Source organism: Budorcas taxicolor, chromosome 18 (assembly GCF_023091745.1).
Source record: "Budorcas taxicolor isolate Tak-1 chromosome 18, Takin1.1, whole genome shotgun sequence".
Taxonomy (NCBI): Eukaryota; Metazoa; Chordata; class Mammalia; order Artiodactyla; family Bovidae; genus Budorcas; species Budorcas taxicolor.
Genome location: NC_068927.1, coordinates 25,449,557 through 25,476,248, shown reverse-complemented (window position 1 = coordinate 25,476,248; position 26,692 = coordinate 25,449,557). Strand labels below are relative to the sequence as shown.

The 26,692-nt window shown below is 38.8% G+C and overlaps 1 protein-coding gene and 1 non-coding gene across 2 annotated transcripts in view; one reads left to right on the top strand and one right to left on the bottom strand.

Moving 5' to 3' along the window:
* The window catches only part of LPCAT2 (lysophosphatidylcholine acyltransferase 2), a 64,472-nt gene that overhangs the window by 28,904 nt on the left and 8,876 nt on the right, over positions 1–26,692 (bottom strand). Inside the window, exons 4-11 of the mRNA XM_052656276.1 lie at positions 26,530–26,642; positions 24,347–24,407; positions 23,424–23,482; positions 21,593–21,627; positions 18,484–18,538; positions 8,087–8,169; positions 4,532–4,657; positions 2,508–2,661 (exon numbers count right to left, since the gene is read on the bottom strand). Of these exons, the coding sequence (XP_052512236.1) occupies positions 2,508–2,661; positions 4,532–4,657; positions 8,087–8,169; positions 18,484–18,538; positions 21,593–21,627; positions 23,424–23,482; positions 24,347–24,407; positions 26,530–26,642 (686 nt within the window). The remainder of the gene's footprint in view (positions 1–2,507; positions 2,662–4,531; positions 4,658–8,086; positions 8,170–18,483; positions 18,539–21,592; positions 21,628–23,423; positions 23,483–24,346; positions 24,408–26,529; positions 26,643–26,692) is intronic.
* On the top strand, positions 6,126–6,197 carry TRNAG-GCC (transfer RNA glycine (anticodon GCC)). The gene has a single exon. It is a non-coding gene; the product is annotated as a tRNA-Gly (tRNA).

Sequence of the window (26,692 nt, the reverse complement as noted above, 5' to 3'; positions counted from 1 at the left end):
CCAAATCTTCCCTAACATCCCAGTGCTACAGAAACAATGAGGCCACTGGCAGGTATCATTAGTCATCAAAAGACAGAATTGCTGTCAACACTATCCTGTTACTGCTGTTATGACACTTCAACACCTGAAAGGCGGGGCAACCTCTATAGAGATTATTTTTAATCTTGATTAAAAATCTTGACAAGCATAATGTCTGCTGTGCTCTGAACTTCCTTGGTCCCTGTTTCCTGTCACTTCCCATTTCCACGCTTTCTGTCCTTATTTGTATGTCCCTGCCATATTCCTTCCTGTCACCAAGTTCATATTTCTAAAAACTTTAAGACTGCTTTTATTGTTCCCAGAGCCACACTGAAAGATGCTATATAAATCTCATAGAAACACAAGTAATGGTACAAGTGAAAAGAGCTTTTCTTTTCCCAGTTTGTACAGTTACATCTAGTAATCTATCTCTCCTTTCCCTTAAATCTTCATTACACTTTTTAGCAGCATCATTGCAGTGATAACATGACCTTTTCTTGGACAAGGAAAGATTATTTGTATGCTGCAGCAAGCCCGGAATAGAGGTTTGCACAATCCATACAGAAGAAGGTTGCTTATCTGCCTCATGTTAAAGAATACTTCATCTAAGAGATCACAGAGTAAGTCATTAGGAACATTAATGAGCTCAGGATAAGAAGAAAAAAAAGCTCTGTCCTGGTTTCTGTCATCAAGCTATAATTTCTTTGCAAAGTATCTTTTCCCAGTGATAGAGAACTGGGACTTCTGGCGCCAGCCAAGATGGAATGATCCCAGGGCAGCCTCTCTCCTTCTCACTACAATCACAGGACTCTCATTGAAATTCAAAAGTCACTACTTCTGGGATTTCCCTGGCAGTCCAGTGATTAAGACTACTCGCCTCCAATGCAGGGGGCATGGGTTCAATCCGTGGTCGGGGAATCTAAAGATCCCACATGCCTTGCAGCCAAAATAATAATAATAATGTAAAAAAAAATTTTTTAAGACTTCCTTTCCCCTACAGAAGAAGGGGGGCAGGGAAGCAAGCACTATCTCTGGATAAAATACGGCAGCAGGAGGCAGTTGAAAAACAACTATTTAAGCAGTGCAATCATGGAGGCCTGAAGGCAAAAGATGAAATTATTAAATTGTTGAAAGGGAAGAACTCTATACAGAATTCTATATATGTACAACCAAAATATCCTTCAGGAATGAATGCAAAATAAAAAGATTTTATTTACCAAGTATTTACCCAATCCTAAGTGTTTACCCAAGTGAAAGGAAAATCTACATTCACCCAAAAACCTATATGTGAACACTTTGAACAGTTATATTCATAATAGCCCCAAGCTGGAAACCACATGTTCCTCAATTGGGGAATGGATACACCAAGTGTGGTACCCGATAGAAATACCACTCAGCAATAAAAGGAGACAAATTACTGATACAGGCAACAATATGGCTGGATCTCAGATGCATTATGCTGAATGAGAGAAGCCAGACCCAAAAGGATATGCTAAATGATTCTATTTGTATGGCATCTGGAAAAGGTAAATCTAAAGGGATAGAGTGACTGCCAGCAGTTAAAAGTGAGGGAAGGACTTGACTACAAAAGCATACCTGCAGGGAATTTTTTCCCCAATTATTGTGTATCTTGAATGTGGTGGTAGTTACACGCTATGCATTTGTTAGAATTCACAAAACTATAATCATAAAGTGAGATTTACTGTAAGTTTTACGTATTAAAAGAACAAATTGAAAGAGAGAGAACTTGAAGTCTTGATGCATTTTTCCTAAGGAAATTTTTGACAATTCAGTTATCTAATTCCATGTACATACATATTCATAAGCAGAAAACTGAATCCCCACTATAAGGACAAACAGTCATGCTTTAATTAAAAACTTTGTTATAAATAAACTAAAATCTATTTGGTCTTCAGATGTTTTGGGCAAAGTCCAGAAACCTTCAGAATAGAATAGTGCCACCTTCAGAATAGAATAGTGCCACCAATGTCATCAATGTATGATTTTGACATAAATTTTAAAATTCTTGCTAATTATATAAACCTTTCCAATTCTATACACAAATATGGCTATATGGTGACAATATTTATTTCTGACCTGGTATTTAAAAGAAACAGAAACTACAGTTGTTTGGGGGTGGGATGGGAAGGAGGCTCAAGAAGGAGGGGATATATGAATATATATAGCTGATTCACCACAAACTAACATAACATTTGTAAAGCAACTATACTTCAATAATAAAAATAAAAAATAGATACTCATAACTGTTGCCATACACATATTCACAATTATTATTCTATTACTATTATTATTACTACTAGTGCTACTACTACTGTTAAGGGGAAAAAAATCAAAATCATGAAATTCAACTATGGGCTCAGTCTTGTTCTCTAACAGTGACCTAGCAAGCTTTCTAATGCCTGCCATACTGATTTATATTCTGCAGGGACTCGTGAAACAAAAATGTTAAAGATTAAACTTTAACCTACCCTGTCAAAGAGTGCAAAAAGTTGTCTCAAGACATCTGAAACAGGCAACTTCAAATACTCTGCAAATTCTTCAATTCCAATTCTTCCTCCTTTTGAGGAACTTGCAATAGCAGCATACTCATCCAAATGCTTTCGAATCCCATCCCAGTCCAATCTAAACAAAGAGTTACGAAGACATATTATTAGCCCTTCACAATCCACATGGACATTCTGTGAGCACTATTTTATTCATTTGTCTGATGGGAAAATATTTGAAGTGTTAATATCTGAAAAGGAGAACAAAATGAATATTTTAAAGCACATATTGGACATGATTACAGACTTCTAATTTTTTTTAAGAGTATTAGCATAACTGTAATTATCCCAAGTATCTGAGAGAAAGAAAAGTAACTGGGAGAATGAGCAATGTGGTAGGATAATAAATGATTCGTGAGAAGAACACAAGGACTCACATTTTAATCTAAATATTACTTAGTATGCCAACAATACTTACTGAGTTGTTTTAAAAAAAGATAAAATTCTTGCTTTCAAGGTAATTTCCAGCTGATAATGGACTCACATTTCACAAAATGTTGTGATGGGAAATTCACTAGACTATGCACACTTCCTCCAATGTTAGTTATAAAAAACTTTAAAACCCTGGAAAATATACTGTGGCTTATATCACATCCTGTAGAATTAAACAGGTGACTTAACACATACCTCTACATCTAAGTTCATTGACTATCTAAATTTTTCAAATCTACAGGAATATTGTAAAAATATAATATCAAAACATTGTTATGTAGAAGGTATAAACAGCATTTCCTACATCAGTTATCAAAAAATATTCTTTTTAGATCTGATTTATTTATTTATTTTTGGCTGCACTGGGTCTTATTGCTGCACTCAGGCTTTTTCTAGTTGTGGTGAGGGCGGATGCTGTTCTTCATTGCAGTGCCTGGGATTCTCACTGTGGCGGCTTCTCTTGTTGCAGAGCATCAGCTCTAAGGCACATGGGCTTCAGTAGTTGTGGCTCATGGGCTCCAGAGCTCAGGCTCAGTAGTTATCGCTCGTGGGCTAAGCTGCTCCTTGGCATGTGGGATCTTCCCAGACCAGGGATCAAACCCGTGTCCCCTGCACTGGCAGGCAGATTCTTAATCATTAGACACCAGAGAATATTTTTTTTAGTTTTGAACTTTAATACAGTAACTGGTTCTGCAGCTCCCTCCAAGGGAGGATGCCACGGTCTACTGAAGTAATAAATTCTGCAGATCCCTGATGTGGCTGAAAACAATGAACTGTAATCAGAATGGGATGTGGAAGCTACACCTTCATACCATGAACTACAAAGGGAATGTTCTAAACAGTTTTAAACTAGATCATAAAATCACAAAGCAGTATTTTGCCTTAAAAAAAAATTATGTGCCCAGAAGGAGAAGGTTGATCTAGGGAAGCATTTAAAATGTAATGATGGCCAGAGTTGCTACTCTACAAGTCAATTCCTATTTCACATGAGAAGTTCTGACCACCTCATGCCAGAACCATATAACTGTGCCATCCTTCTCTTTCCTTATATGGGCCATTTTTAAAGTTTTCATTGAATTTTTAGAATATTGCTTCTGTTTTATGTTTTGATTTTTTGGCTGTGAGGCATGTGGGATCTTCACACCCCAACCAGAGGTGCACTCCACCCCCTGCATTGGAAGGCAAAGTCTTCACCACTGGACAGCCAGGGAAGTCCCTATGCCATACTTCTCATAAGAAGGTGGCAGGAATGACTAACTACTCTGAGCCGTTTCTGAGTAGAAAGGCGATTTGTGCTGACCCATGTTTACTATCTCTTGTTCTCCCACTACTAACAAACATTTCTGAAGTGGCATTTCTTTAAAAAGCAAAACTGTATAAACTAAATGGCTTTCCTGATAAACACCATGTAGGTTCTAGAGCTGGGCATTAATGAAACCAGAGAAAATAAACATACGGGATTTCAGATCTCTTTCAGACACCTTTAGGAAAGTGTGGTGATTTAAAAATACGCTTACTTCAATTTCCGGCTGATCTTGGTAAATTCCACCAACCCAGCTTCCATAGGCAGTGTCAGCTGGCCTGCTGAGATCATCAGTCTGCAGTCTTCGTAGGTGTGATCTGTTACTGGAATTTTCAGAGCTCTATAAAGTATTAAAAAGCAAACAAACTCAACTTTTTAAAAAAGGTGATGATGTTTCAGTAAGCTTGAATTGGTCAACAAACAGTAAATGGAAAAGTATTTACTACCTTTTGAACCAGTGGCTTTGGCTTGTTATTGCCAAAGACACATATTTCTTTACTTCACAGATTAACTGTGGCCCAAGTCAATCTCTTCATGTCTGTGTGCTTCTGCCAGCTTGCCATTTTTGTGTTTTGACTACAATGATAATAGTAGTTGACTTCAGTCCATGGAAAGTAATGAGAAAACTTAAGTTCAAGACTCTGTGGAGTCTTTTACCAGCTGTGGAACTTCTGGCACTTACCCTAAGCCTCACTGTTCTCATCTGCGCATAGGAATAATCACTTCTTCCACAGGGTTACTGTGGGCTTCCTAGTGGCTCAGTGGTAAAGAATCTGCCTACAATGCAGGAGATGGCTGGAGCCATCTTGCCTGGAGAATTCCATGGACAGAGTTGCCTGGCAGGCTATAGTCTATGGAGTCACAAAAAGTTGGACATGACTTAGCAACTAAACAACACAAAGCAACCACAGGGTTATTTTAAGGACCGACTAAGAATGCCTATGGACATGCTATTTAAACAGATAAATGACACCTAGACATTATAGTGAAAGTGAAGTCACTCAGTCGTGTCCGACTCTTTGCAACCCCGTGGACTGTAGCCCACCGGGTTCCTCCGTCCATGGGATTCTCCAGGCAAGAATACTGGAGTGGGTTGCCATTTCCTTCTCCAGGGGAATCTTCCCAACCCAGAGGTCGAACCCAGGTCTCCCACATTGCAGGCAGATGCTTTAACCTCTCAGCCTCCAGGGAAGCCCCAAAGTGAATAGTTTATACAGATCACTAGTCATCTGCATTTTTTCATCTTTTAAGTTTGAAGATTGCCTTTTTGCTACCTAGCAATTCTTCAAAAAATACTAAACAGAACTGATAATAAGACTGTATTTCTTACAAACCTAAACACCCTCCATCCTCAAAGAGGTGCACAACTCCAACTACCTCCCTCCTGCTCAGAGATCTACTAATAGGGAACCAGACTTGGTAAAAATACATATTAACAAGAACTTAAAAAGACACTTGAGTGACAAGAAGAACACCTGTGCAGTACATAAATTTCCTGCAGATCCCTCTTGGCTAAAGTTTTATCTACACCTATTCAGTGACAATCATAAAATTATGTCATCAGCTGTTATTTGATTTTGCTGAATCATGGCTAAGAACATTAAATTTTCAACGAATGCAATATGAATAAACATTTTTTTCTTACTTGCAACTAAGATGCTTTGATTAATAACTATTTGGTGTAAAACATACGAAGAATTAAAAAACACTCCAGGAATTATAACAGTGAACAGAACAAAACAGTCAAGAACTTGGGCTTTGGTAACATGAAGTATGGTTCTGAATCCCAGTCAAGAGACTCTCTCACTTCCCTGGTGGCTCAGTGGTAAAGAACCTGCCTGCCAATGCAGGAGACCCAGGTTCAATCCCTGGGTGGGGAAGTTCCCCTGGAGGAGGAAATGGCAACCCACTCCAGTATTCTTGCCTGGGAAATCCCGTGGACAGAAGGGCCTGGTGGGCTACAGTCCATGGGCTACAGTCCATGGGGCTGCAGAAGAGTTGAACGTGACTTAGTGACGGAGCACGCATGCCAGAGACTCTCACTAGCCACCATGGTCTTGGACAGAGCGCTTCGCCCTCAGAGCCTCTGTTCCTTACCTGTTTCAGAGCTGCTGTGAAGATCATGTTAGATAACACAAGTAAATGGTCTAGCACAGCGCTTGGTAAATATTTATTGGTGGTTGACCACCATGACTTACTTTGATTTGGCTCTTTACCATTTCAAACGCATTCAACAAATACTTTCCTACTTAACTCTCATAATAAGCAAAACCATGAGAAAGGCCAAGCAAGGATTAGAACTCCCACTTTTACACATGAGGAAAGGAACTTTGGAGGGAACTTGTCCAAGCTTGTGCAACTAATTGAGGTCTTTCTTACTCTTTTTTTTTTTTTTTTGGTCACCCCATACAGCATATTGGATCTTAGTTCCCCAAACAGGAATCAAACCCACACCACCTATGCTGGAGGCATGGTGTCCTAACTACTGGACCACCAGGGAAATCTGCTTCCTTATTCTTTATCCAAGGCCCTTTTACCTCCACGCCTCCAAATCCAGGAAAAGGATGCTTAAACAAATCCTTCCTCTGTTTTTAGGCACACACAAAAAAATGTTTTCAGACATTTCAGGAAGCCAAAATATCTCATATAAATTATGTCATTTCCTTATACTTATCTTCCTTCCTAACTTTTGGACATAAGCTAGTATGAAAACACAAGGGAAGAGAGAAGAAAACAATATCAAAGCAAATTTTGTAGCTGCTCAAGAAACTAGGTAAATCAACTACATGCTGGAACATAGAGTAACAAAACTTTTTCAGCCAAAGACTTAGACATTTATTTTTTTGAAAATAAAGTTAGTTTCCTGTGAAGTATTAATATATATAATATATATAAACATACTGATATATATAATCTTGTTTATAATGCCAAATTCAGCTATGAAGCTAAACTCAGAGTTCTCATTGCATTTTCACTAACAGAATAAATACAGCTGGTTTATTAGCTCCAAACCCACTGCTGGACATGACTGAGGGAGGTGGTACTGGGAAAGCATGTACACACCTGGAGGGCTCTGAGACTGCCTGGGTGGCAGGGACAGTATTGGGTTGGCCAAAAAGTTCATTAGGGTTTTTGAGAAAAAAACAACTCAATATAACACATTCTTTCATTATAGGAGGAGAGGTAATTTATATAATCAGAAAAGCACCCAGTTAAAACTCCTTTATGTGCAGGAAAACACTTGGCTTATGTTTTGCAGTTTCTAAATCCTAAATTTATAGCCATTCCCTTAGTGAGGGTGATTTCCCCCCTTTTTTAGGCAGCTAGTGTACTCCCTTGCAGACTTTTTCCTTTTAGTGCTGTAATCATTTATGCCTTTGAAACACCCGGCCTCAGCAGCTACATGGAGGCTGAGAGGATAGAAGGTGGGTCACGGCACGACTGTTCAGACCATCCTTTGTCTGATGGTGACAGGCCAGGTTGGGGGAATCCACCCTTTGGAAGTCACTGGCTGGTTTCTTCTGGGTCATGTATCCTTCCTGCTCCCATTCTGGCAGAGGCACGTTTCCAATAGTTTGGGGTTACATCTGGGAAAATATTTATAGATTGTCTTACTGACTACATTCCTGGGCACATTCTTTTTCCTTACCAAAATGAGTTGGGGAATGAGGCCCTCAGAAAGAAAAAACAAAAACTTCAAACAATAGTAAATGTCATTTACCAATAATTTAAAAGTATTTACTGATTACAATCATATATAGATACTTACTCTGCCATTACATTCCGGATTGTACTGGCAAAAAGGACAGGATCACTTCTTTCTTCATCACTTGGTACTTGAACAGGCATAAACTGAAAGGCAAATAAACCTTTCCATTATAATTGTGAGGCCTAATATTTTAATTGCTACATAAATTAATTTATAAGCTGTCATTATATGAAATCCCCTGCCTTTCTAGCACACAGGTTACAAGATAGAATGTAAAGAACACACTGTGCCTGGACTCAGATGTGAATTCAAGCTCTGGGTCTTTCTGTATGTTAACTATTATGACCTTTAGGTTTTCTGAACTGTCTCCTCAACTCTAAAAAGAGGGCTATGATCACCCACATCCCTGGTTGTGGTGAGGATGAAATGAGTCAATGTCTGGAATTCTGGAAGTTCTAAAGCTGAAACTGCTCAGATCTTATTCTCAAAGCTGCCTTTTCTCCCAACCAGCCTCTGTGTTTGAAAATGTTATTAGGAGTAGCACTTTGTTTTTTGCAGTTTATCTTCTCTATCCATTCCTATATCAGTCATACTTTATCACTTGATCAAACTTTATGTTTTATTATTTCTTCTGCTTGTTTTTTAACCCTATGTAGGCTTTCTATCTTTTGTCTAACATCATGTTTTCCTTTATCATTTTAAATTTTACTTTTTTTCTCCACGTGATATTCTGTGATACCTCATTGATGCTGTCCTTGTTTTTGATTATAGTTTTCTAACATTAACAAGGTTTTGGTACTGTATTTAAGTCATTTTACATTTTTTGAGCACCTACTATGTATCAGGTAAGAAGAATAGGACTCTAACTCCTGCTCTAAAGAAGATACATATTTTAATAGGGTAGACTGACAGAACACAAACTATCATTACCCTTAATGATAGGGCTTAAAAGCTTAATTAACTTACTTAAAGTTATATAGGTCTCATGACCAGGATTCAGCCCAAGGCCTGTCTGTCATATTTTACAGCTCTCCTGGAGTATGAGCATGAGTGACAGGAAATTATTAATTTGGTCAAGGGGCTGGGCAAAGCAATCAAAGAGGTTTTACAGAAAAGCTAACACTTGATCTTGACTCTTTGAGGATAAGCATGATCTTGTCAATAGCCACTGTTTAACAATTATGAACCAGGCACCATGCTAGGTGTTCAATATGTATTGTTTTATTTCTCTAATCCTTTCAGTTCTAGTCATAAGGAGTTGGGGTTCACAAAGATTAAATGAATTGCTCAAGATTTCATGGCTCATTTCCATTTAAAAAATATTTCTTAGGCACCTGGTGTCTTCCAGGTACCGCACTAAGCCTTGAGAACAGGACACGAAAGTTCTGCACTCAAGGAGATCTTCATGCAGTGGGAGAGAAATGCATGACACAGTGAGCTAAGTCCACAATAAGAGTCACCATCCTTCAAGCACCTACTGTGTGCTGGGCAGTTTATATAAGGTGTTTTTTTTTTTAAATTAACTTCTTTTGGAGTGTAGTTGCTTTATAATTGTGTTAGTGTCATACAGCAAAGCAAATCAGTTTTAGGTATACGAATATCCCCTCTTCTTTGGATTTCCTTCCCATTGAGGTCACCACAGAGCACTGAGTAGAGTTCCCTGTGCTCTACAGTAGGTTCTCACCTATTTTAAACTAATATCAATAGTGTGTATCTCTCAATCCCAGTCTCCTAATTCATCCCACCCTATTTCCGTTCCCCCCAACCCATACGTTTGTTCTCTGTGTCTGTGTCTCTGTTTTGCAACTAAGATCATCTATACCCCTTTTCTAGATTCCACAGATATGCAACAATATATGATATTTGTTTTTCTCTTTCTGACATTTCACCCTGTATGACAGTCTCTAGGTCCATCCACATCTCTACAAATGACTCAATTTTGTTCCTTTATATGGCTGAGTAATATTCCATTGTATATATGTATGTACCACATCTTATTTATCCATTCCTATATAAAGGGTTTTATGTGACGAACCCTTTCAACAATTTCATGAGGCAAATTCTACCCATTTCCCTTTGACAGGTAAAGAATGTGGCTCTGAGAGGTTAAACAATATAGCTAAGGCCATACACAAATGACCAGGTCACAGCTTGAAAGAAAAGTGAAGATTTATATAAATAACACCACTTTTGGACTCACACAGATCTGTTTTCAAGCCTGTTAATCATATTTAAGAAGTCTACAGGTAATGGTGACTCAGAGATAAAGTTTAAACAAGGGAGTGAAATGACCAGGTCCAAGTTTTTGAGCAGTAACTTCGGTGGCAGGTGGAAAAGGAAATGGCAACCCACTCCAGTACCCTTGCCTGGAAAATCCGATGAACGGAGAAGCCTGGTAGGCTACAGTCCATGGGGTTGCAAAGAGTCAGACACGACTGAGCGACTTCATTTCACTTCACTTTCGGTGGCAGGGAGTGGATAACCAAAGGGGAAGAGAACCAGAGCAGGGAGGAGCCCTGGAGACAACTGCAATCAACCTGTGAGTGATGGTAATAACATGAGCAGAGGGAGGGGGGATGTAGAGGCCAGAATGGCCCCAAGGGACATTTTTAGGATAAAATGGACAGAAATCATAGGATAATGTCATTTTACCTCTCATGTTTTTTTTTTTAACATCCTCTCCAAGAGGACAATGTCACAGTGCGGAGAAAGCATGGGCCTGGGTTGACGCCTTGGCTCTGCTATGCGAGATCCTGGAAAAGTCATTTAGCCTTTATAGGCCTCAATTACCTCTACTGTCAAAGGAAAAAATTTGACTAGATTCCGTCCTTTTCAACTGGACTTCTAAGTCTAGATTTTCACTTAGTACCCAGTCATTCTTTAAGCTGGAAAAATAAACTAAGCCACCAGAGGTCCCCACATCACTTATATATCCAGAGCAACAAACAATCTGCAACTATTTCCAAAAGTTACCTCCATCCTGTTCAAGTTAAAATCTCTTACAGTTGCTTAGGATGAAATCCAAGAGAGAAACTATGTTAAAAGAGATGTTCACAGAAAAACTAACAAAATAATATGATCAATTAAAGTTCTAAATTGTCAAATAACTATTCATTTTTAAAAAGCCAAAGGATCATTTATAATACACTTGATTGGTGGGTCATAATAGCACAAAGTGAAAACCCTAAAAAAATAAATTGCTGTATTACTGCTAACTGAACACAATACGATGAACTATGAGTTTGGTTGCTTTCAGTGCAGGAAATATTTTCCACAAAAACAAATTCCACTGAGAGTTCAAAATAATTAACAGTCTAGATTTGACACTCATAGGTCTTGGAGGCCCCCAATCCTTCTGAGAAGCCGTTCAGTGGAAATTCTAATAAGTCATTTCTCCTTGGAGAAGTCTTTGTCCTCTACATCACATTTCCAATTTGTACAAAGTCATTCAAGGTTCACTGCGTTAACATATCTTTTATTTGGAAGGAAGATCAGCCAGAGAGAGGATAACTGATTGCCATTATCTATCACTGAACCCTAATCCACCCCTAAATACCCCAGTGACCCCAACCAGAAATTTTCTACCACAAAGTTTCTACCTTTATCTTCTCTTGCTATCATCAGTATCCACACTGATGGCCTATCTTGATTTCACAGCCCCTTCACCTGGCCATAGATACCCTTCTCAACTCTGCCTTGGCCATTCTGATCTCCTCCTCTGACAAGGTTTTCCATGACTTTCTCATTATCTATCAGTGTTTACTCCTCCCTTGACCTAGTCATGCAGAAACTCTAAGAAACTGATGGTCTCTCTCAGCACCTATTCATCCCTCTCTATCCACCCGCTCCTGGCAACATCTGTCTGCCTGTCTACACTGGACTTTGGGAGTCAGACACTTCTATATGACCTTTCTGTCCACCTAAATCTGCCACTTCTGCCACATGCAGGGTGCTAATCACATGCTCAGTCACCTCTCCTGATCCTGCCTTCCTCCTCCTGTTAGAGAGTGATGCTAACTGAGAGATGCTCAGCAAAGGTACAAAACCTCATTGGCTGAGGCTACTACAAATTCATGTTCAAGTCCTTGGAGCTGCTTGAAAAATTATGTAATTTCTCAAGGTGACCATGCTGGCTCCAAATATAAAAGTACTTTTTTCGGAATTCCCTGGCAGTCCAGTGGTTAGGACGCCACACTTCCACTGCAGGGGACATGGGTTCAATCCCTGGTCAGGGAACTAAGATCCCACATGCTTCAATGAGACAAAAAAAATTTTTATCCTTCTAGTTTGTGCAGGTGGGCCAAAATATGTGATCTTAACACCAAGTATATTTTTTCTTTTTTTATTGTCAATGTGATGGGAGAGGATCAAGGTACTTAAATCGAACCTCATGCTGCTTGGAAGTCCTCTTATATCCCTCTTTGACCTGCTGCCATCCTATTCTCCTGTTTCAGACATGGTCCTTGTGTCTCAAGTTGCAATTCCACTTTCATTTCAATGATACTTCATTTTCAACTTTAGAAAGAAGACAGTGAAGGAGTTCAGGACATGCCACAACAAATATGCCTCTTAGATATATTGATTATTTTAAGCTGAAGACACTTAAAAACAGCAATGGAGGGAGAGGCTTTCTCTGAACTCCCCTTATCAGCCTATGACAGATCTTCCAAAAAGAACTTAATTGTCCTAAATCTCCTCCTAGGGAGTTTCATCAGACAGGCAAGACTGACTCTCATCAGAGGGGAAGAGACCAGAAGGCAACATCACACCCAAACAAACTTTATCACACACCATCACATCTCCCATCTCTTCTAAGAGCCTACTGTTCTTTCTTAAAAATCATTTATTCTCCCCTAAGCGGCCTATGCCCTCCCTCTCCTGCTTTTATTATTAATAATAAGGTATGCTGCCGCTGCTAAGTCACTTCAGTCATGTCCGACTCTGTGCTACCCCATAGATGGCAGCCCACCAGGCTCCCCCGTTCCTGGGATTCTCCAGGCAAGAATAAAGGTATACAAGCACTCAAATCTCACTTTTTTTGGGTATTCACTTTTTATTCCCTATGATGCCCTTGTGCATACCATATGAAAAGTTAAAAAATCTGTATATATCTTTTCTGCTGTTAATCAGCCTGTTGTCAGTTTATTTCATAGACCCAGGAATCTAACCTGGATGGGTAGAGGGAAATCTCTCCTACCCTACAGCATCCCATGTGAACTTCAATTCACGTTCCCACTGCACCTGAGATAGGCTCCCCAGTCCCATTCCCCTCCTCACTGCAATCTTCTCTCCCCCCTCACCCTATTTACTCCGTACCATTCTGACCCAGACGAGGAGGAGGTCAGAGTCTAACTGGACTGCTTCCCACACTAGCATCCTTTGTACTTTTGGTCCCAAAAGAACCTCCTCAAGGGCCTTAGACTCCACACAAGATTAAGCCCCAATTCTCCCAAGCATTGTTTAAGGCTCTCTGTTACCCAGAGCCAGTCTTTTGCAAGAATACTCTGAACCAGTAAAGCTGGTTTATTCGTTGTTTAATGACCACATGAGCACATTCCTTTCTATTAAATAAATGATGACAAGAGGAAGATTGATTAGTAATGATACTACAATCAATCTTCTCCTCCTCTAAGTAACAGAAAAGGATTTTAATAGGTGAATCTTAAGAAATGTGCAGTTCTTTGAAATAGTGCCATTTGCAGAGATGTAGATAGACCTAGAGCTTGTCATACAGAGTGAAGTAAGTCAGAAAGAGAAAAACAAACATCACATAATATCACTTACACTTGGGATCTATAAAAATGGTACAGATGAACTTATTTGGAAAGGTTGCAAAGCAAAAATAGAGTCATAATCATTGGACCACCAGGGAAGTCCCTTGTGAGAGTCTTGAGCCATGGTGCACATATACTTAGTGCCTGGTGGGGCTCTGGGATACATTTTCCAATTACAGCCCACCAGTGAGGAATTCAGAGAAGGCAATGGCACCCCACTCCAGTACTCTTGCCTAGAAAATCCCATGGATGGAGGAGCCTGGTAGGCTGCAGTCCATGGGGTCGCTAAGAGTCGGACACGACTGAGCAACTTCACTTTCACTTTTCACTTTCCTGCATTGAAGAAGGAAATGGCAACCCACTCCAGTGTTCTTGCCTGGAGAATCCCAGGGACGGGGGAGCCTGGTGGGCTGCCTTCTATGGGGTCGCACAGAGTTGGATATGACTGAAGCAACTTAGCAGCAGCAGCAGCAGCAGTGAGGAATTAACATATTCGAAAGTCATAAAGTAGCTAGGAGTCCCCTGGGTGAAAGGTAGACTCATAAACTTCAAATTACAATTAAAATAATAATTTGGGCTTCCTGGGTGCGCAGTGGTAAAGAATCCATCTGCCAGTGAAGGAGATGCAGGTTTGATCCCTGAGTTGGAAGACTCCCTGGAGAAAGAAATGGCAACTCACTCCAATATTCTTGCCTGGGAAAACCCATGGACAGTGGAGCCTGGTGGGCCACAGGCCATGGGGTCACAGAAGAGTTGCACACGACTGAGCGACTAAACAACAACAACAAAAACAAGAATACCGAATTTTAACTCCACAAATTTCCATCTTCAATTCTTACCCCTCAAATCCCTACCTATTCAGCTGCTTTCAACTGGCTGAAAGCTATTTTGAGTGTGAAGTTGTCGAACAAAGGATATATTCTTTGCTTTGCAGGAAATATTATCTGAATGGTCTAAGAACTGGTAGGAGGATGCAAATACTGTAATTGAAAAGAAAGAAAGCAAGCTACGGCCCAGAAAGGAAATGTGGTAACAATGGTCAGGGCAAAAGCACGAGGAATTTGCATACCTCTGTTGTAACAGAATGTGACCACTGGTATGTGTGCTAGACAAAAAAAATGAACAGTTCTGTGTGCATTTCCACATCTACTGCCAGATCTTAGCTAAAGAGGGGTAACTTAAGAGGAAGGAACTATATATATATATTTTTATATACATATTTTATACTCAGGAAATTAAACCTGTTTCTCTAGAAACATCTAAGATCTAGTGTTTTCTGGTCACACGGAGATACACTGAGCTGATTATAAAAGTGGGGAAGTGTGACACGTAATTAATAAACAAGTATCTTCATGGCAGACAAGCAACCTGCAAGTCTCAAGAAAAATTTCATTGTAGTCAAACTCACTCTGACATAATTTGAGCTCCTACAACATTTGGCATTATTGACATCTAAATGGCTGAATAACCAAGCTATCTAACAAGGTAAAATAAGATTCTTATAACTTAAATTCCACAGTCCTGTCACTTAGAGCACTGGCTCCGACTCAGGACTCTGAATTACATATACAAACTTAAGGTTTTCATTACAAAAGCTGTGGATGCAATTGGAAAATCCAAGCAAAAATCTGAAGAACCATTATTCTGATCCTTTCTCTTCAGAAGCTACCTAAGGGTGTCACCAAAGCCAACAAGATTCTGAACTCAAAGGCCCATTATTCCATGTTATCCCTAGAAACTAAGCAGAGTTCTTGGAATCAGTCTTCAAAGTCTTAAAAATCTGGTCAGAATTTTCAGAATATTCTGATTACTCCTCCACTCCCCACCTGCCACTGTAACTGAACGTGAAACAGTGTCCTGTGAATGATGATATGAGCTGCCTTTATGGCTCTTCTGCCTTAATGGCTCACATAACACGATTTCTTCTGGTTTTCCATGTACAGACTATTCTAAAAATGAGAGTTTCTGACTGTGCCTCTCTCACAATCTCTCAGATTTCACAGAACATAAATCTTCAAGAAGCTGAGGGGTTCCACCAGCTACTGTAGCTCCTTTGGTCAGGATGTGAAGGCTTATCATGAAACTTGGCAGAGGTCAGCATTCAGTTCAGTTCAGTCACTCAGTTGTGTCTGACTCTTCATGACCCCATGGACCACAGCATGCCAGGTCTCCCTGTCCATCACCAACTCCTGGAGTTTACCCAAACTCATGTCCATTGAGTCAGTGATGCCATCCAACCATCTCATCCTCTGTCATTCCCTTGTCCTCCTGCCCTCAATCTTTCCCAGCATCAGGGTCTTTTCCAATGAGTCAGCTCTTCGCATCAGGTGGCCAAAGTATCGGAGTTTCAGCTTCAACATCAGTCCTTCCAATGATCACTCAGGAATGATCTCCTTTAGGATGGACTGGTTGGATCTCCTTGCAGTCCAAGGGACTCTCAAGAGTCTTCTCCAACACCACAGTTCAAAAGCATCAATTCTTAGGTGCTCAGCTTTCTTTATAGTCCAAATCTCACATCCATACATGACCACTGGAAAAACCAAAGCCTTGACTAGATGGACCTTTGTTGACAAAGTGATGTCTCTGCTTTTCAATATTCTATCTAGGTTGGTCATAAGTTTCCTTCCAAGGAGTTGCTGCTAAGTCACTTCAGTCATGTCTGACTCTGTGCGACCCCATAGACAGCAGCCCACCAGGCTCCCCTGTCCCTGGGATTCTCCAGGCAAGAACACTGGAGTCGGTTGCCATTTCCTTCTCCAGTGCAGGAAAGTGAAAAGTGAAAGTGAAGTTGCTCAGTCGTGTCCGACTCTTAGCGACCCCATGGACTGCAGCCCACCAGGCTCCTCTGTCCATGGGATTTTCCAGGCAAGAGTACTGGGGTGGGGTGCCATTGCCTTCTCCGTTCCAAGGAGTAAGTGTCATTTAATTTCATGGTGGCAATCACCATCTGTAGTGATTTTGGAGCCCCCAAAAATAAAGTCAGCCACTGTTTCCACTGTTTCCCCATCTGTTTCCCATGAAGAGATGGGAGCAGATGCCATGATCTTAGTTTCTGAATGTTGAGCTTTAAGCCAACTTTTTCACTCTCCTCTTTTACCTTCATCAAGAGGCTCTTTAGTTGTTCTTCACTTTCTGCCATAAGGGTGGTGTCATCTGCATATCTGAGGTTATCAATATTTTTCCCAACAATCTTGATTCCAGCTTGTGCTTCCTCCAGCCCAGCGTTTCTCATGATGTACTCTGCATATAAGTTAAATAAGCAGGGTGACAATATGCAGCCTTGATGTACCCCTTTTCCTATTTGGAACCACTCTGTTGTTCCATGTCCAGTTCTAACTTTCCTATCCTGCATACAGGTTTCTCAAGAGGCAGATCAGATGGTCTGGTATTCCCATCTCTTGAAGAATTTTCCACAGTTTATTGTGATCCACACAGTCAAAGGCTTTGGCATAGTCAATAAAGCAGAAATAGATGTTTTTCTGGAAGTCTCTTGCTTTTTCGATGATCCAGTGGATGTTGGCAATTTGATCTCTGGTTCCTCTGCCTTTTCTAAAATCAGCTTGAACATCTGGAAGTTCACGGTTCATGTATTGCTGAAGCCTGGCTTGGAGAATTTTGAGCATTACTTTGCTAGCATGTGAGATGAGTGCAATTGTGCAGTAGTTTGAGCATTCTTTGGCATTGCCTTTCTTTGAGATTGGAATGAAAACTGACCTTTTCCAGTTCTGTGGCCACTGCTGAGTTTTCCAAATTTGCTGGCATATTGAGTGCAGCACTTTCACAGCATCATCTTTCAGGATTTGAAATAGCTCCACTGGAATTCCATCACCTCCACTAGCTTTCTTTGTAGTGATGCTTCCTAAGGCCCACTTGACTTCACATTCCAGGATGTCTGGCTCTAGGTGAGTGATCACACCATTGTGATTATCTGGGTCATGAAGATCTTTCTTGTACAGTTCTGTGTATTCTTGCCACCTCTTCTTAATATCTTCTGCTTCTGTTAGGTCCATACTATTTCTGTCCTTTATTGAGCCCATCTTTGCATGAAATGTTCCCTTGGTGTCTCTAATATTCTTGAAGAAATCTCTAGTCTTTCCATTCTGTTATTTTCCTCTATTTCTTTGCACTGATCACTGAGGAAGGCTTTCTTATCTCTCCTTTCTATTCTTTGGAACTCTGCATTCAAATGGGTATATCTCTCCTTTTCTCCTTTGCTTTTCACTTTTCTTCTTTTCACAGCTATTTGTAAGGCCTCCTCAGACAGCCATTTTGCTTTGTTGCATTTCTTTTTCTTGTGGATGGTCTTGATCCCTGTCTCCTGTACAATGTCACAAACCTCTGTCCACAGTTCATCAGGCACTCTATCAGATCTAGTCCCTTAAATCTATTTGTCAGCATTAAAAGGAATAAAAAGATAGGAGTGAGTGATGAAAATATGGCCAACCAGGGTGGTGACATATTGGAAATTCCCCGAAGCTAGGAAGTTGTGCTTCCTAACACAAGTTTAAGAGCTAGTTCTGACAGCTTGGGTTTAGATACACAATTTGCAAAGGAACAGGGCTTATTTTCAAGGTGGCAAACTTAACTTACAATCTTTCTACATCTGATTTCTCCAGACTGAAAACTCACTATGATAAGAAAGGCCAAACCACAAGTTTCAAGGGTACATTTTGAACCACTTACCTCAACTTCCACCCTTGTGCAGGGCTGGCACCAAGTAAGCACACAAAGTTGAATGCTGAGGAGAAAAGAGAGAAGGCCATTTTTATGTGGTAATACAAGTACTATCTAATATTGCTCAACCATCCTTTCTTGACAAACAAGCAACCTTTGTCACTCTGTGCGTATTCTGCATTTATAAATGCCACTCTCCTGCTTTACCACTTTCGGGGCTTAGAGAACTATTCTTTTAAAAATATTTTTAAGTTTTTATTATACATTCTTTTAATATTCTTTTCCTTTATGGTTTATCATGTGCTCAGTTGCTCTGTTATGTCTGACTCTTTGCAACCCCATGGATTGTAGCTCAACAGGTTCCTCTGTTGGGATTTCCCAAAAATACTGGAGTGGATTGCCATTTCCCTCTCCAGGGGATATTCCTGACCCAGGGACTGAACCTGTGTCTTGCATCTTCTACACTGGCAGGCAAATTCTTTATCACTGCACCACCTGGGAAGCCCTCATGGTTTATCATAGGATATTTTTTTAATTGGAGGATAGAGAACTATCCTTGATATTCAAAAGTTAAATTGCCAAACACAACACCAAATATGTATTTGTGGGTCAGAGCCACAGCTCAGCAGAATGAACCCCAAATTTGAAGTCTCCTTGACAACTAAGTGAAAGTGAAGTCGCTCAGTCATGTCCGACTCTTTGTGACCCCATGTACTGTAGCCTACCAGGCTTCTCAGTCCATGGGATTTTCCAGGCAAGAGTACTGGAGTGGGTTGCCATTTCCTTCTCCAGGGGATCTTCCCAACCCAGGGATTGAACCCAGGTCTCCCATATTGTAGGCAGACACTTTACCCTCTGAGCCTGCCAGGGAAGTTGGTGGCTCAGATGGTAAAGCATCTGTCTACAATGCAGGAGACCTGGGTTCAATCCCTGGGTCGGGAAGTTCCCTGGAGAAGGAAAAGGCAACCCACCCCAGTACTCTTGCCTAGAAAATCCCATGGACAGAGAAGCCTGGTGTCCATGGGGTCCAAAGAATTGGACACGACTGAGCGACTTCACTTTTCACAAAGACTCCTCTAGGCCTAGAGAAAACTACTCACAGTCACATTTTAAGATATAGTAATTTGTCTATAGAAAAACTCCTGAGTAGAATATTATGTTACTAAATTTTTTTTAATAGTGAAAAAAAAATACGGGCCCATAAAAATAAAAGCCAATCCACATTATCTCTCATTAAGTAAATTGTTCTTTAATGATTAACAGAGAGCTTTGAATTAATGATTTAAATATTGATTTGAAAATTCTGAACACTATTAAAAAAATGAAACCACACACAACATCTCTTTAAAGTCGACTTGTGTCCACACTACAGACAAACCAAACAGCATTTCTTATGGAATTCTCGAGGACAATTGGGGAAACTGATTTAGACATAACAGACACAGTACTAAATATAACATGATGGAGATGAGAAGATAAGGTAAAAACAGGAGGTTACCACACATGAGTGCAATGTGACCTAAGATAAAAAAGTTGTTTCTTTAGAAGATCTTGTGTTTGTTTACAAATCCTTAGATATCTTTAACTCTGAAAATATTTTTTTCCTTTCTTAGCTGTATTCTTTCTCCTATTTTTCTTCCTGTCACATACTTCTCAGGTTAGAAGCCTAGATTAAATACTTAACCAGTCTATTTACCCCCAATCTCCTATTTGACCTTGATTTCCACTGGTCCAGCTGCAAAACCAAAAAAAAGTCACAATGAGCCCAAAGTCACTACCTCTAAGTGGACTTAACTTGTAAAGGCCCTGAGGATGACATACCTCAGGAAACATAAATATGTTATCCCTCAATTTTCAGGTATTTTTTTCCTAAAATGTTCTCATACTATTTGTTTCTGAAAACCAGGAATTAGAAATTAGTGATGACAGGAAAGGTATTCTAGCCAAGGGAATAAATAGATATCCTTTACAGTTTAGGTGCCCTATTTTTAGTGTTATTTACTTAACTCTGACAACCAAGGACTGAAACATAACAGGAATATAAATGTCTCACAAATATCATTATTTATTAACACATGTAATCAGCCCATCTATTCTGATTTAAATGTATTATTCAAAGCAATTTACATACACAAAAATGGAGAAAATAAGTTTGTAGTGAAAAAAATCTAATTTTCATAAGTTGTTTGGATTGTCTACAATATATTTGAAGGCAAAGTATGATTTCTTTTAAATATTTCCAAGTGATGGTCACCTATCCATCAGTAATTTGAGCTCTGTGTGTAACAGTATCAAAAGGCATAAACTCTGGGAAAGCCCTCAAACCCAAAATGTAAACAGGTTGTCTTTTTCATTTTTTTTTTAATTTGGGGGAAGGTTTATCATTTTATTTTTCTCTTCTGCAGCCCAAAGCCAGCCAGGTTCCTTGAGGTGAACACTGAGGGATGTCAATGTTGTCTGCGCAGGTAAGAGGACCAAAGGAGGCACCTGAATAGGGAGGGGTACTAAACAAAAGAACTTCTTGAGAGAAAGTAAGATTCTATGTGTTCTGCTCTTTTTAAAAGTTCTATTTCACTTCAGCTTGCTTAACAGTGAAACTGTATTCCTCTCTTCTCCTAACTGTTTACAGAAACTGCTGATTTCCCAGCCTCTCAAAACCCAAGAGTGGAAGTGAAAACTTGCTTAGCTATTTCCTCAGCTCAAATCAGACACATCACAACTATTTCAGGCCATATGACTAAACTGTTCTGGACTATTTAAACCAATGAAGTGAAAAAAAGATGGAGACACCAGATAACATTAAATTTGCAATGAAAGTGAAACTACAAAATTTAAGCTAAGGAGGATGCAAATGAGATCACTGGAATGTTTCTTAAGAATTGGTAAACACTTGAGATGCATTAGAACTGACAAACAACTAGAATTCTGCACATGGGAGACACTGGGGTTTAATGGGCAAGATAGTTATGCTCTCTACAGAAACTTATCAGTTCTTTAAGGCTCTGATGAGAAATCTTTACTTCTATAAAAACAAGGCTTAAAAAAAAAAGAACAAATTCTTTCTCTTTCTTTACTTAAATAAAATTTATATAAATGAATAATAATGTAAGCAACTTACAATGTATATCCTTGCCACGTCCAAGTCACAGTATCCTAGAATAACAATAGTATTTAAACTATTACAGAAAAATATCAAACAAAACCAAAAATTTTATTTTGATATTGGTATTCATATACTTCCTTTTTGAATTAAAAGCAATATGTTGAAAAGCAAAATAAGCACTAAACAATAGTGAAGTGATCTATCAATTCTTGGATTATATGTCTACATGGCAAAGATCTGTCTGTCATCCATATGTAACCATGTATCTTTTTATGGAATTAAGTTGATCTGAATTTTTTAAAAAAAGATTGTGTATGCTTAACTATTTTCCTAATATAAACATATCTGGATAATTAATTGGCTTACAAAAACCAGAATTCGTCAGTTCTCAAAAAGGAGTTTATATCAGAGAAGAGACTATAGAAATGAAACAGTACAGAGTGAAAGAATTTGGATAAATAACATGCAGAAGTATATTGAGTAAAAATTTGATAAATTTTAATTTTTTAACTAGAAGTGTGCAAAGCTGAGAAATCAACCGCTGATAGGAAGTTGATTAAGAACTCAATCTTAAATAACATAGATCACGAATAATTACATCCTGCCTTTTTATGTAAATTCTGTAGTAAAGAAAGTTCCTCTCAGAAACAAAACATCTGTCTCCCTGACAAAAAATGACTTTCTTTAGGAAAATGATGACACAACCAATATCCAGAAGACAACAATGCATCTTGCTGAAGCAAAGGCTATTTCCTGAGCCCACATGGACTTTCTGTAGAATGTGAAGTTCTTTGCAGCTATTTTCTTATTTAAGCTACTTGTCAAGTGTCACAGCTACTAAGTACTGAGTGTCACTGAACACCACACCTCTTCCAAATTTATCCTGCTACTTCAATCCTTCTCTACCAGTAATGACCATTGAATCAGGAGATGTTTTTCCTTTCAAACTTTATAAAAAAATCACAACTTTGTGAGAGCTTTTTCAAATCTAATCTAAGAGACCCTGGAGCTGAGACATACTCATACCATCACAGGGACAATAGGGCAGAAGCTAAGGAGATATCTTCCTGTAGCTTAGTCGGAGAAGGCGATAGCAACCCACTCCAGTACTCTTGCCTGGAAAATCCCATGGACAGAGGAGCCTGGTAGGCTGCAGTCCATGGGGTCTCGAAGAGTCGGACACGACTGAGCGACTTCACTTTCATTTTTCACTGTTATACATTGGAGGAGGAAATGGCAACCCACTCCAGTGTTCTTGCCTGGAGAATCCCAGTGACGGGGGAGCCTGGTGGGCTGCCGTCTATGGGGTCACACAGAGTCGGATACGACTGAAGTGACGCAGCAGCAGCAGCAGCAGCAGCAGCAGCAGCAGCAGCAGTAGTAGCAGCAGCAGCAGCAGCAGCTTAGTAATAGCAAAAGCAGTATCAAAAATTGGTATCAACCAATTTCTGCCTCCCTCGCAAGTTTTTTTAAGAAAGTATCTTTTTTTTAAGGTTGTAAACCAGGCTTCAGACTTTTAAAAAGAAAACTTTATTGAATTTGTTACAATATTACTTCTGTTATTTATGTTCTGGTTTTTTGGCCATGAGGCATGTAGGATCTTAGCTCCTCAAACAGGGATCCAACCTTCACCCCCAACACCAGAAGGTAAAGTCCTAACCCCGGACCACCAGGGAACTCCCCAATCTCACAAATTTTTAAAAACTAAATGTGGCAAGGAGAATGAGACTGCCTACCTGTTCCCACCATTTACCTATTCATCAATTTATTCAAGCAAAAGGGGTCCTAGAGAATTTGTGCTGTTTGGAATGGTGAGATTCTTCTCATAGTAAAATATGATGCTTACCAGCTTGTTTGGGTATCTGAGGAGAATTGGCTGCACTGGAACTCCTGGAATGAAGGCTCCTATAACCACATAGTGAAATTTTATAACATGTTCTTTATATGAATACAAGTTTTACAGTGAATTTAAAAATTAATAATAAACAATGTAAATATACTAAATGTTTTAAGAGTACACATAAACTACTGGCTGAATGTTGGTAAATTCCTAATGTTAGCCAAAATGAGAGATTTTTAAATTTAGAAATATGTAAGCAAAATATTAAATGTTATGCCTAAGTTACTTAAAATATTATTTTTATCTCCATTTTTTTCATTTTCCAAATACCTATTATTCAAAAAGCTTTTTTTTTAAGAGGAAAAGATAAAATTAAGAGAAGAAAATCTAGATGAAACTAAATGCTGAACCACTAACTACCACACTTGCTAGAGTGAGTTCTGACTTTGGTTCTGAGCATTCTAGCAGCCAGTACAAAAACATTTAAAAATATTAGTAATGACTGTTAAATAACATATGAAATTATAAGCTGCTATAAAATTCACAACTTCATAATATTTTAAAAAGGCATGACCCTCAGAAGGAATTAAAAGCATCATAATGATAATTGAAATAGGTTTTCTAACTTGATGACATGGACCCCAAGTGTCTGTGGGGGTTGTTCTTGGAGGAAAAGAAAAATTGCTAGTGGTTTCTGCTCAAACACACACATACGCACCCACACACATGACATCCCAAAGAAGAAGGCGTTATGATACCAAAAGAGAAAGTAAAAGAGTGAGTTGTGGATTCACATTATTAAAAACATTTTATCAGAAAATAAGAAATGCTCCAAGCAAACTGATGGGTTATTTTGTATATTTATTATTAGCTCACTTGAGAAATCATCTATATTATTTTGTCAAAATACATAATTTAATTGATCTCACCTGGTTTAAAAGTAATCAAACAGGACCGATTAGTACAAGTACCTTCTGGGAAAACTAGTATCTTGGGAGAAAAGGAATAGATTTAATATTTCAGTCTAATTAACAGATTACCTCTTTACTTGCTTTCTTATGACTTCACAGTTGCCAATTTTTATAAAGCAAAAATAAAAGGCTAGCACTTAATGTCAGTGAAACCTAGAATCAGATCGTTCAGTTTTGCTCTAAAAGAAGTATAGTCTGACCATTAAGATAACCTGAAAATGAATTAAAGTTTTGAAGAGAGAATATACACAGTAAATGTTTCTTAATGATGATGCTAATGATCTGAAAAGGGTTCAAAGAAGCTGTAGACCCTGAATCATGGTCAAAGTTGCATTCATTTTATACAATATTAAATTCTTTCTTCTACTGGTATATACCTTTAACTAAATCATTTGCTATTTCTGTTTCAATTTTCCCATTAAATGATATTCCCTCTTACAACATACAGTTTCAGGTTGTACTGAGAAAAAAGGAGGAAATACCAACAATATGCTTTATGCTTACTTGAATTTGTTGACATATGGAATACAATTTAATATTCTTTTCTGAGGAGGTGTTTTTAGTTTTTAATATATTATGATTTCCACACAAAAACTATGCACTACAGTTCCCCATTAACTGAATAAAACAGCAGGTTGATTTTTCTGAAGCCTTTGGAATTTAGCAATGAGTAAATTGCTAAGCACAGAAACAAAATCCCTGCACTTACAGCATTTAGTAATGGATATTTTATAACAATTAAAGTAATTAGTAAGCTAAACTACTATAACAAGTTATTTGTAAAATAAAAATTGTGAATAGGTGTGATTCCATTCTCCAACTTAACAAACAAACAAACAGGTTTCCTATTCCAATTGGATACAATAACAAATATAATTCATGCAGTGGATATTCTATAGCTATACCATGAAGAATAAATTAATGTAGAGTAAATCATAAACTCTCAAAAATCCCAGGGACAGGGGAGCCTGGTGGGCTGCTGTCTATGGGGTCACACAGAGTCGGACACGACTGAAGTGACTTAGCAGCAGCAGCAAGAACTAGAAGGGGCATTAAACATCATATAGCGTCTCTAATGCTTGAATTCTTTTTCTAATATCCCCCTCAAGTGGTTGCCTAGCCAATGCCTGAACATTCCAGAAAGAGGTTCCAAATCAGACCATTCTAATTCTGGACAGGAAGTTCTTTGAAATGAACAAAGTGAACTGAATCTTGTTTACTTTCACCCACCAGTCCTAAATTCCTTGGAGTCAAAAAGCAAAATCAAATCCTTATTCCAAATGTCATTTCTTCCCAGTCACTCTTTAAATCATTCCTCACATGCCTTGGTTTCTAAAACCTCCTGGTTGATCATATACCTCTTAGTACTTTAATATCAAAACATTACCACTAGTAGCCAGGTAACCTCAGGACCATGAGTTCTGCTAGAGATCACTTGTTTTCACCTGGGCAAAGGCAGGGGGGTACTTATCAGAATCACCCATGAGGCTCTATTTATGCAATAAATGTTGCTCCTTCCACACCTTCAGAACTTCCTTATGGCCCGGTAGTTAATAATCTGTCTTCCAATGTGGGGGAGGTGGGTTCAATCCCTGGGCAGGGAACTAAGATCCCACATGCTGTGGGGTAACTAAGACCAGACACAGCCAAAAATAAACAAACTTTTAAAAAAAAGCATTCCAGGGGAAGGAGGAGATGGGATGGTAAAATGTAGAAAAGTTCTACAGGTGATTCTGAAATGCCCCCCTGAACTGAAAAGCACTATCTAAATATACTTCAGATAATCTTAAAATATTAATCACTTTCAAAATATACCCACCCACCATATTTTTGAGTATAACTGAGCTTTAGTATCTCATCTTTAAAATGATAAATAAATTCAGAGGTAGAAAATTACTTTTTATGACACAAAGTAAAAACCAGTTCAAAGAGTATGGAGAATAAAAAAGAACGATACATTTAATTCTAGGAGTATCTCATGCAGAAGAGGACTTCTTAATCCTTACTCATTTATTCTGCTTTTATTATGCTAAAGACAACTAGCATAAGGTATACCCTGATATATGGATCCAAACGAATATATACAAGTGTACAAAAAATAAATTCTCAATATATTTAAATAAACATCTATTGTATTTTACCTGGGGCCATTCCCCTCCTGATGTGGCCCGCCTTATTATTTCATTTATTGTGTTTTTTCGAGAATCTGGATCTACACGGGACACCAACACTGGCTGCAAGGCCCGCAATATTCCTTTAAAACAAATGAAGAGTCATAAGTCATTTTTTGGGATACAGCTACTA